General features: G+C 43.1%; 1 protein-coding gene across 3 annotated transcripts in view; it reads left to right on the forward strand.

Moving 5' to 3' along the window:
- Nucleotides 1-12108, forward strand: part of LOC309706825 (semaphorin-3D) — a 104004-nt gene that overhangs the window by 70281 nt on the left and 21615 nt on the right. For all 3 annotated transcript variants that reach the window (XM_082533729.1, XM_082533728.1, XM_082533727.1), the window contains exons 3-5: nt 9746-9900; nt 10133-10195; nt 10390-10509. In XM_082533729.1, the coding sequence (XP_082389855.1) occupies nt 9746-9900; nt 10133-10195; nt 10390-10509 (338 nt within the window). The remainder of the gene's footprint in view (nt 1-9745; nt 9901-10132; nt 10196-10389; nt 10510-12108) is intronic.

The following is a 12108-nucleotide window of genomic DNA, read 5'->3' on the forward strand; positions in this document are numbered from 1 at the left end:
TGACTGGAATAACAACCTTCTGTCTTCATTTTAAATAAGTTACATTCAGCAAAGGTTTTCTCAGAGATGTTTAGATTGTGAGTTTTACCTTTTTACCTCCACACGTTAACCTTCCAGATGAACTGTGATATGGATGCTGTGGCTGTCAGGCCGGTCGGTGATGCTGCCAGACTTCCTGTCAGAGTTCAGCAGAGAACCAGATGTTTTCAGCGTGATGTGAGAAACACCCCTCAGCTGACACACACCAGGTTGTGCTCCATGAAAGCACACGTGCACGTGTAATCGCTGTCCACAGTGTCCTCAAGTGTGCGTTTGTCTGATCTTTGCCGCCGTGTTGTATGTGAGGCGTTTTTGGTTCTGTGATAGTGGGGAAGACACGATGCAGAGCAGGCAGGCCGCTCGGGCAGACGAGGAATCCTGCGAGTTCTTATCTAACCGCCACGTTTTTATCTGCGAGCGTTAACAAAACTCGGCCTCTCCCCCGTCTCGGCATCGGCGGGGTCACCGCCTCTGTGGGAAATTAATTCAGTGTTTTCAAGGAGCTCAAAGAGCTTGAGGGGTGAAAATGATTTAATCATAATAAAAATGTGTGACTAATGATTCTCTTTGGGCTCTCTCCTCATCCACTCTCCTTTCTGAGTGTTATTTGTGTCCTTTCCTAGTGGACACTTCAGCAGGAATGCAGCTTCAGCCGGAGTTTGAACGGACGGAGGTGCAGGAAGTGTGAGATTCATTCATCCTGATTTGCCTTTTGAGAATCGAGTTTCTCTGAGATACGTGAGCTTCAACAGCCGCGGGGGAATTTTAACGTTAATGCAACCCATGCAGTTTATATTAAAGTGAAAACTGCTCCAAGATAACTGAAGGAAACAGTCCATGAAACACTTTAACTGGTTTTTCGTTTTAATCTCCAGCTAAAGAGCAAAGCTGCCTCTGCTTTACACGAACACTTTTCACCCTTTTGTCCTGTTTTTAACTGTAACCGTTGCTTATGTCAGTTTGGAGCCTTGGATACACAAACAGAAACCCTGAAGAAGGAAACAGCCCGCTCATGAGTTTATATAAATGCAAAGATGGTAATTTAATAACAAATGATTGGTTGGTGGTTAAAAGCCTGCCAGGAGACGCTCACAGAGCAGACTGCTGCAGGTCAGAGGAGTCTCCTGTATAAAGATGTTTGAACACTGTTGCTAAATTTAACCAAACACTTACTGTTGATGGATTTCAAGGTGTTTTCATGCAAAGAGTATATTTTGAACTTTGTCGTGTTTCCCTTTAAGTTACGAACGCTCTCTGACTTCAGTGCTGATGATGTACCAGTCAGCAACCTGTCATTGCTCTTTGTGTGATACAAGTTTGTTTTTTAAATTCCTACACGCAGGAAAAGAAAATGTCACGTGTCAAATTCACAAAGAAGACAATTTAAACTTCCTCCTACTTTTCTATAGAAATAATGAATTTAGTAACTTCTTCTATCTTGGTTGTTAATGCACAAATGACTTTATTAGGAAACCTGTGGCTCCACGCTGTAGAGCAAACTGATGCCTTTAATGTGAAAAAGGCATTTCCAGAATAAGTTGGTCTAGAAAATGAATAAAAATTTGCAAGAAAATAAGGAAACACGACCCCACAGGACCCCAGAAGTGCTCACCCCCCTCCACCGCCCAGTGCTTAAATTAAAAAAACACATTATTGACTGAATTATGGTGACAGTAAATCAAACTTGGGGACTCTGCAGCATTTCCTGGAGATAAGGAGCATATTTTTATAATTTGTAGTCAGATTTATGGACGTTTATTCACACTCAACATTTTAAGATGATATTTTTTGGAATTATAAGATGCAGTAAATCTAAAGTGTGTTTTGTTTTGTCACTGTGTCCACAGATGACTGATTTATGACTCTAAGGTTCTTTTCCCGCTTAATTTAACCCTTTTGTGAAAGTTCCCAAACTTCCCAAATTATGGGAATGTTCATCCTCTTTTTTCTTATATGATATTAAAACAAATATTTTTGCATTTTGACCTGTTTTTCAGAAAGGAAGTGGGACAATGGACAGATAATTCAGTAAAGATGGTGATGAATGGGATATTTGGAGCACTAAAAAGCATGTGATACAGTATTTGAGCAAGCTGAGCGTGTGACTGCTCTCAGAGACCTTTGTGAATCTTCCCTGGATTCATTATAACTCGAGGAAAAGCTTTGAGCTATCGGTGCTGAAATTAAAAACAGGATTTTCTTGCATGGGCCAATAAATTAGCAATAAATCTAATGGGGGGGATTTACAGCCTGGGGGCTGTTGGCCGCTGCTCTTTGGTTGCAGCTCCGTTGGACTCGGATCAAAGGTGGTTCCCCTGACGTCTGCTACACTGAACAGATGTAGTAGCTGTAAACAGACCTGACTTTCCTCTCCTACTAGGTGGTGTGTGCGTCTGTCTGAACAGATCACACACGAGCATGGATGAATGTGTGAAAAATGTTTCTGTGTTTGTATTTCTGAGTGATGGCGAGATGCAGCACTGAACAGTTCAACCTCAGAGTTACACTCAGGATGCAAACTGATGGAGGAGACGTGAAATCACCAAATATGGAGGCGAACTCTGAGATAGTTTTTTTCCATTTGACTTTTTAATGAAGCGTGAAAGCTCAGACTAACAGAGCGTCCTGCTGCGCTGCAGGCGGGGAGCAGAGCTGCACATGGCGTGATTTGATCCAACCTGCCCCACGGCTCCCTCGGGCCATTCTCTTATCGAGTGATCGAGGGCTTCCAACTCTGAGCGAGTTATTTACTGCACTAATGTGCCAAGACTGTATCCAAAACAAACTTGTATTACCTCTATTTTTAGTTTGTTTGATGAGGAAAAATTAATCACGCAGGGAGGTACGGCCCGAAACATAATACTAAAAAAATACTTTTCTAAGAAACGACTTTGATTTCAGCTCTTCTTACATTTAAAATATATGACAAAAACTGAACAATGAAAGTCTCACAGATGATTCATTCTTACTTCAACCCAAAGATTAAGTTAATAACATCTTTAAAATTACTCGGTTACAGTTTTAACTGAGCTTGTTTTTTAGGGGTGCGTGAAAACGGAGCTCATGGAGAAACTTAAGGAACGAACCCCACTCGAGAGCCCTGCGTGGATTCCTGTTACCTGTGAGCCACTGTGCCTGTAATTAGAATGATCGATTCATTACCATTAATGCAGAAAGGTAAAATATATATTTGAGCCAAATTAGAATATTAACTTTAGTTAGTAACTTTAATGCAGTGACTCACTTGAGGAGCAGTCGCATGGAGATAAAATGCTTATTTTTTCAAAAAGGGAGCAAAATGTTTTATTAAAATTCTTCCTGAAGAAAGAAGTGAGGCAGGCGATGAAGTCGAGCTCAGATCTCTGATCTCATTGCCACCTCACATCAGCTGATGGGTTAGGGTCCAGTCAGAAAATTTCCACTCTGTCTACAGCTGATGCACATCTGCAAGCCACTTTACAACCCACCTCCGTGCAGCTCCTCCCGTTCATGCTGTATGTGATTAATCAACATCATGTCTGTGTCACTACGGGGGCCCTCTATAGCTTTCTCTGCTGATGGAAACAACGATCTTAGACGCTATCTTGGGCCTCGTGGTCACTGAGTTCCTGGCGCTGAGAGGAGGCGGCAGCACCAGGACAGGGATCAGATGCTTTGTTTTGTTAAGCAGGTAGCGCCCTGGGTCGCTCTCACTTCCTATAGCTGTCACCTCGTGTACATGAAGACAGATGGAAAGGTCAGAAAAAGTCACTCTGGGTTTTCCCTGTATTTATTCAGACCGCTGTCATCCTCACTGAGAGCTGCCTGCATCTAAAAACTCACTACTTGTAACTCACTTGTGGACATTGTTCTGCAGGAGAAGCATGTTGCACTTTGGATTTCAGCAACTTGCTAAATGTATAAATGAGTTCAGCAGGCTAACAGAGGAAGCATGATCCTGAGCTCTGCTTTCAAACACAGGCCTGTTTTCTTTTCACTGCAGCTGAATGTAAAAATGCTCTCTGGGAGGCAGGCTCGTCGCTCCTGTGCTAACATGTCGTGTTTGGCTGAAGCAAGCATGTGTGCAAATCACGTTGCACCGCTCGCCAAGGTCTGAGCACACACGCACACTTTTAATGAAGCAAATCCAGTTTTAATCACCTCCCTGATTGCAGGCAATCAGCGTTCATCACAGGGAACAATCAATCACACGCACACACAGCTAAGCCGCACACACAGATGTCACACAGGCTCGTATTCACTCTGACGCGCTTTCACACTTACGCACCTCACAGTGAAAATAAAATGCTCCAGACTTTAGACTCTTCTGAACTTTTCACATACAACACAAAGTATAGCAGCACTTTAAGTCTTCTCTACCATGACCAACATTAAACTCAGTAATGATGTTTCAGTAATAAGATGATGATACTGCAAGGAGTGAGTTTGCTAAACGGATGCTTTTATCTTTTTATGTAATTCATTGTGATGTTGATCAAATCCGACTGCTCAGTTTATTCTTTGGCGTCTTGACGTTTTCTTAGTCACTTGAATCTTGAATCAACTTTTTTAAAGTAAAGCCAAAACTAAGAAAATATGACATTTTTATACGTTTTACTGCGAGGAACAAATTTAACACTCCCACAGTGAGTAATCGTGCCTGTGCTCACTGTCCTGACGATAAAAGTCACTGCTGGTTAAATTGGGTAAAGAGAAAAAGATTGAATACATGTGAACCAGCTGTGCTGTTTCATGCTGGGACATACAGTCACAGTCAACTTCCACTGAATTGCAGCTTGAGAAGATTGCATAGCTGCAAAGATGGATTTGTGTTTTTTGGGTTGATGGAGGCAGATGATCCACTGAGTTGACCCCTAAAGGGAGCAGCTGTAAGAAGGAGGAGATAACTGTGCGTGTCTGAACAGGATTTTGGTGCATTGGTACAAAACACAGCTGTAAAGAACTGTGGCACAGCTGTGATGCAACAAAAGTGCCGTCCTGCATCATCAGTTTTTAAAGGAGCTCTTTATTCGTTGTTCTTTTAGTCAGTTCTGTTACATTCAGTCATTCTTTAGGTTAGTTTTCATTTTAACACGACTTGTACCTCCGTAGACGCATCATTGCACTGAACAGCGTGACAAACATGGTTTCACTTGTTGATGTGTGACTTACATTCGTCTTCTCGAGTCTTAATCTAACCTGAAACCAAGTGTGTAGGCAGATTTACGTCCCCGCAACATGTGCGTGCGCTCAAGGTAGCTCACACACCGATATGCAGCACAAAGTTCAGCAATCAGCAAATGTTTGCCATTAATCCTCTGCTGTTGATTGGATGATAAAGTTAAACAGAGCGATATAATTATCTGATTATAGGTTTGGATACAGCTGGTACTTTTATATTAGCGATGAGGACGAAAGTGCTTTGAAGCATCTTAAATGGTTACAGTTGCACAAGTCTGTACATCTGATCTACAAGTAGAATCAATGGACATAATTTGGTGTAAAAACTCATGTGTGGCCAGTGCAGAAAGGACAAATTGACACTCTGACCTGGACTCACTAATCCCGACCTCGCTGACACACACACGCCAGTACACACTCACACGTGAATGGATTACCGAACCGGCCCTTTAAGCACAGGCCCGGGGGGCCGAGAGGTCAGAGGACCCCTGCAAAGAGCCTCTGTGTGAAGTAAGTGTTTGTAAAGTCACAGAGTTCAGTGAAAAGGCACAGAGGAGCACAACATAACCATAAAGAGACACAAAGTGACCTTAAAGAGGTGAGGACGACTACAACACGATGGAAAACAAAAAAAAGGCCGCGTGCCATCATCGTGCAGTCGTTTTATGTTCAGCGCCTGTTGTGAAACATTTCTGGATGTTATGCGTCGCTTTGTGTTCTCATCTCTCTGTAGCTTCAGTAGGTTTTAGTAGTTTGGTGTCTTTGTGGTTATTTTGTATCTTTTTGTGGTCCCTTTTTCTTTGTTGTTGTATTTTCTAGCTTCATTGTCTCTGTGATCATTTTGTTTGTCATTTCTTGCCTCTTCTTCGTCATTTCTCAGCATTTCCTTATTTTTATTCTCTTTATTGTTATTTTATACTGGAGTCCATTTTTTAATAATCCATGCAAACTCACCCACAAACATACACATGGACTCACAATGAGTGGAATACAAAGCTTTGCTTTATAAACCTCGAAGCTGTACTTGAATCAAGACGTGTCGAGGCTGTGACCTCTCGCCATCCAGCAGTCATGACGAATCCACATCACCTCTGGCCAATCAGAAGCACTCAGCATTACCTCCGGACTGTGATTGAAAGGAAAAGCAACATTTAGGCATTTAACTGAATTACATCCAGACTCAGTGAAACTTTGACCGGTCCAATGCACTTATGGCCACTAATGAAGACAGACAGACAGACTGAACCCATTCTTGCTTTTCTTCCAACCATTGGAAGTGATTTTAGTGCGGACGCTTCCTTGTTTTGGTGACTGCTGACTTTAAAACGGTGCAGGTCTGTTCAAGTTATCAGGAAAACAAAAGGAAAAGTTAAAGGGGAAGAACCTGGACGTGCAGCAGTCCTGTGTGACATAAAGCTTTTGGTTTCCTCTCTTCGTTGGTATTTCATGTCATATTTTTCATCGTGCCCCCCTCGGGGGGAGTAACTTTTCTTTCATCGTGTGGTCTACTTCCCATCCCCACTTCACTTGATCGATGGGATCTCTCAGACTCGGAGCCAAATGCCGCAGCTTGCCCTTTTCCAGCTCAGCGGCTCAGCCCCTGCTGGTATCTGTGGTGCTCTTACTGTAAAATCATTCACGGTGGTTATCGCTAGCAAAAAGTTTGAAATAATTTAATTAGAAAAAACAGCTTTATACTAATCTCAAAATTCCCCAAATTTTGAGAGAGGAAAAAATCTACAGAGGCCTGTTTGCTCAGAATATGAGCTGACTTAGCGCACGGCTAACAGTCTGGGTTAGTTTGATGGTGACCTGCTCTCGGCCCCTCGAGCTTTAAATGAGTTGATGACACATTTTTGTCTGTTTCTATGACACGTTTCATGTTCTGTTCCTTTAACCTCTATAAATCTGCCCACTTCAGTTACATGTGTGACGCCCTGAGGAGTCTCACAGCTGTGTGAGAGTGGATTATCTGAATGAGAAACGAGCTGTGAAGATCTCATTTAGGAGCCTGAACAGATGTGGCTGTTACGTCTGATTGCACACACAACTTTGCTGTGTGTGTGTGTGTGTGTGTGTGTGTCTGTGTGTGTGTGTGTGTGTGTGTGTGTGTGTGTGTGTGTGTGTGTGTGTGTGTGTGTTCAGTCTTTACTTGTATAAAAGTCCAGTTTCCTCTTTGGATGTAAAAATATCAGGATCCTGCTCAGATGGATAAAATCTGTGTTTATAGTTTCAGGCTGTTTTTGCACTTTTCTCATAAATGAACACCTTTCGTCTCAGTTTCTGTATTTTTACCTGCAGTGTGTCTAATCCACCATTGTGCATATTATCCTGAAGTATGCCAGTCTGTGATTGGTCCTATTACGAGTCACATCGAGGGTGATTTCCTGTGCAGAAGGAGAATTTTTCCGTTTTTACCTCACAGCTGTTCCTCGAGTCTCGCTCTGAGTTTTGTCAATTTCTTCATCAGACAAAGATGCAAAATAAACTGGAGGAACAATTAATCACAGAGGAAGACCTAAAGCAAAGTCTGCGCCTTTTCTGCCTTTTTGTACTTGTAGGACTGAGGAATCACTTTCATTCATCACTCCTTTTATTATTTTTTCAATGGGGGGCTCAGTGAAACTGCTGAAGACTACGCGTGATTAAAGGCTGTGCAAATAAACTTGACTGCACGGCTCTAGAGTTGAGCCTTCCTCCATTCTTCAGCCCTTTCTCCTCTGTTTCCACGCTTGATTAGCGAGCAGAAACTCTTGTGCGTCCCGTTAACGCGATGAAAGCGGCGTGATTGTCAGAGCGGTGATTTATTTCTTTTTAAATGTCCTCTGGTGCGGCTCAAGTGCAACAAATGTGCCGTGCTGCATTCAAAGCCGCTTTTGAGCCATCGGGACGCACAATCAGCGTGTCCGCGCACACGCCGGACTGTGCTGTGCATCCGCAGTGTGGGGTGCGCTCTGACTCGCAGGCCGGGCCTGAATGCTGTGACGGTCTTGTTGAGTTTCACGGTTAGTTTCCTTCGTTCGTTCAAGCGATTGTTTGCAGCGCAGGCAGGTCAGTGCGGCGGGAAGACGAGGAGGATTTCAAGGTTAATTAGCTGCTTTTACTCCAGTTAATATTTGCAGCGTGAGGTCACAGACTTACCCACCGTGACCCTGATTCAAATGAGACGCAGGTGTTTGAATGAATAGAGGATCAGTTATGGAGCCGCCCGCCTGAAGCACTTTCTGTCCACGTTTAAACCTGAACGTTCAAAGACGTGTTCAACATGTTGATGTTGCACTTTTTGCATTTCTATTTAAATTGTCTAACACATTATTGTTTTTATGATTTATACTTAGTGTTTTTACTTGTAACTGAATCATTTTTAATGCATTTAAATGTGTGTAAGCACGAAGCATATAAGCTTGTATTTATTATTATAACTGCAGAGTCCTACTCTTGATGAGCCTGTAGTTTAACAACAGTGGACTATAGTTGGAACTAAAAGTTGTTTTCATTGTTTTATCCTCGGATTATCTTTTGTTCACAGGGATGATGTTCGTGGATGTTTTGCCCCAGCAGCACAGAGAGTTGTTTGTTTTTGCTGTCAAATGACAGGAAACGGCACAAATGCATCATCATGAAATCAGTTATTAGGCGGGCAAACGGCTAAATTAAAGTCCACTGAGGAGCTTAAATGTGATTTAAGTCATGAAATGTTGGGAAAACACTTTTCATTACAAAACTTGCACTATTAGGTTTCAGACTGCATTAGGATTATTGAATTATTTGTCATTTCTCTGTAGACGTGTTGCATGCTGGTGTGAACCTGAGTCCTCTTCGATCCAGTTTCACTCGCAGCTGTGGAAGTTTCAGGCTGACACACTTTGCAGAGCCGAGAGGGTTTCAGGGTTGATTTGACCTGCTTGCTCAGGTCGTTTTCTGCCTGCTTTAGCAGCGACTCCCCAGAGACGAGCGCAGCGGCAGCCTGCAGCCTGACTGATGACCTGATGCTGCCGTGTGTCAGTGATGGCGAACGATTAGGAGAGATGTATTCAATAAAACATATTTTATTGAAGTAGCAATACAAACTATATAACACTAATAAAATAAATCCATTCACAGTTTAATGGAGTTAAAATGCAGTTTTTCTGAGCATTATGGAAATCTCCAAACAGTTCACGCAGCTCTGGGTGAGACGATGAACTTCAAAGTGAAAGGTTTTCACTGTTTTCACTCGATTACTGACGAAGTTAAAGACGCATCAAATGTTTTCTGTTAATGTGGCTTATTGTTACTCACTCACACGTTTCATATTAACTCAGCCTTCTTGATGATATCTTGCAGGATCTGCATTATTTTTGTCTTGCAAAATTTTAATAGGAGACGTTTGAAGCTCATTTTGCAGACGTCTGTGTTGTTGTTGTCATTTCAGTTGAAGGATGTGTGAATTATGGTGCATTATAATTAAAGGCAGTGAAATTAAAAAAACACTTATGGCTGGTGAGAGCTGATGCTGGGTACAGGCGCGTTTGATTGAACAGCCTCTCTCCTCCGTCTGTGTCAGATGTGAGGAACGGTTCAGCTGTCTTCTGGGAGGAGGGGGTCAGCGGTGGGTACCAGGCCCTGCTGTTAGACGAGGATAAAGGCTGGCTGCTGGTCGGAGGGAAAGACCACATCTACCTGCTGAAGTCTGACAGCTTGGATCAGCCCTCGCAGAAGGTAAAGACACAAAGATTCATTGTTGCTGTATCTTAGTTGCACATGTTCACCAACAGCCTGCACATGCTGATCTGGAGAGATTTCACTGTAATCGCTTCCTCTGGCACAGAAAGCAGCCACAGCTCTGGAGCCCAAATGATTATTTGATCTGGCAGGAAATCAGTCGGTAACATTCGTAGTCGTTCGAGCTGCTTTGTTGCCAGCGTTGCTGATTGATGCTCGTTTCTTTCAGATCTACTGGCCGGCTGCCAGAGAGCATGTGGAGCACTGCAGGCTGGCTGGCAAAAGCCTGGAGGTAACACACTGAGCATATTTTAGTATGTGCACAGTTTGTGTGCATTTAGTTTTATTACACAAACATACTCTAATCACAGTTTATCTGTACAGTAATAAATATCAGTTACTCTGGAGTTTTTGTTATCAGTGTTACAACGACTGGAATAAGTGAAGAATTACATTAGACATGATCCTGTTTTTGTCTTTTTGCAGACTGAATGTGCCAACTTTGTGCGGCTGCTGCAGCCTTTCAATAAGACCCACGTTTATGCTTGTGGTACTGGCGCTTTCCATCCACAGTGCACTTACCTGCACCTCGGACACAACACAGAGGTACCAGTTCATTCAGTCGTTCATTTAGTTCAAATAAATATGAAGTCACAAAGCTAAAGTGGAGCAGAGGGTTGGCTGTAATGGCATTCAAGACTTTAAAAATTGGATATTTCTGTTGTTTTATATGTGAAAGAGTAAATCTGCTCTGTCGCTTAACAAAGTTTTTATTTAAGCCGCTGATTATTTCCAAACGTAGAAACTGTGAAGTCAAATTCAGACGTTTTCAGTTCCACAGTTAGATGTTCGGCTCTGCCAGATCCAGGAAAGCCAGAGGACCCAGTTCTTTGCTTGAAAAACAAAGCCAGCACTGCCATGTTGTCTAATGTGCTGACTGGAAACATACTGGTGTCACTGCTATGATACACCTGGTGGAGCAACAGCCAGTCAGGGTCTCGCTCCTACCTCATCACTAAGGACACTTTGGGGTCACATTTAAACTCTGTGGATCAGTTTTTAGCTTGCATGTTGTAAATGAGCTTATTTTACCCCAAACCACGAGCTAAACATAACCAGTGTTTTTGTGGTGTCTGAACTAAAGTGACAGAAAGAAGGAGGAGAAAACCAAAACATGAACCTCAGTGTTTTGGCTCATGCTACAGCCCTCTGAGGCTGGAACTGTACCAGGAACAAGTGGTTCCTATTAAACTGAAGAAATAGTTAGTGCATTGTACTGTAGTGACTTGTTGACAGTCTGCATAGTCACAGAAAATTGGCAGACATGTGCCTCATGTACTCCAGTCCCCCCCAAGTGGACCATTGTATACTTGTGGTCTGCTATCTTCAGCCAACGTTATCTGACACAATGTGATGGCAGTGTGAGGAAATGAAGGACAAAATAGTTATAAAACAATCATGAATGGAAACAGAAGAACTGCAAAGTGATAAAAACAACAAAGAAGAGACGAGAGAAATCCCAAAGGGAACACACAAGATAATCCACAGTGGGTTTTCACAGAGAAAACCACGTGGGGCCACAGAAATGTTGCACTTTTGGGCCCTCTGTTACACCACTGGGCTCCTATGGAGGTTTTCACCGGGCAGTCCACAGTGGCCACGCCCATAGAAAAGTCATACAGGTGTCCCAAAGGGTAAAAGTGCTGCACACCCATTTGGGATAAATGTGGGTTTCCCTTCCCCCATAAACCCACAGTTCACCCACACGCACCCACAGTGGGCCCAGATGTGCATGTTTGCTGGCCCGTTATTTGTAATAAGGAAGGTTACTGCTGCGGAGAGGATGAAACCACAGAGCATGTTTTAAACCTCAGTAACATGGAAGGGGGGTTGAGTGGGCCCCCAGTAGTTCGGCCCACACCTGCTGTAGAGCGTGGTCCAATGGTCCCAACTGTAGGACCCTCCCTGCATGAGTGGGCTGCCCCACATGGGACCCCATTGGACTTTAGGGGGCCCATAGCTTTATGTTCAGTGGCCACCTCAACCTCAAAAAACAGGTTAAAAGATAAGTTTGGTCTAAAATGTGGATTTTTTCCTACACAGTCTGTGTTTGAAGCAAAAGGCCTGAACCAGAGCAGTACTGTTGACTGATAGGTTTCTGTTTGGAAATATGCTGCCCTGCTGAAGGGCTGTTTGCTCGCCTGT

The sequence above is a fragment of the Aulonocara stuartgranti genome, assembly GCF_965226115.1.
Source record: "Aulonocara stuartgranti genome assembly, chromosome: 5".
NCBI lineage: Eukaryota > Metazoa > Chordata > Actinopteri > Cichliformes > Cichlidae > Aulonocara > Aulonocara stuartgranti.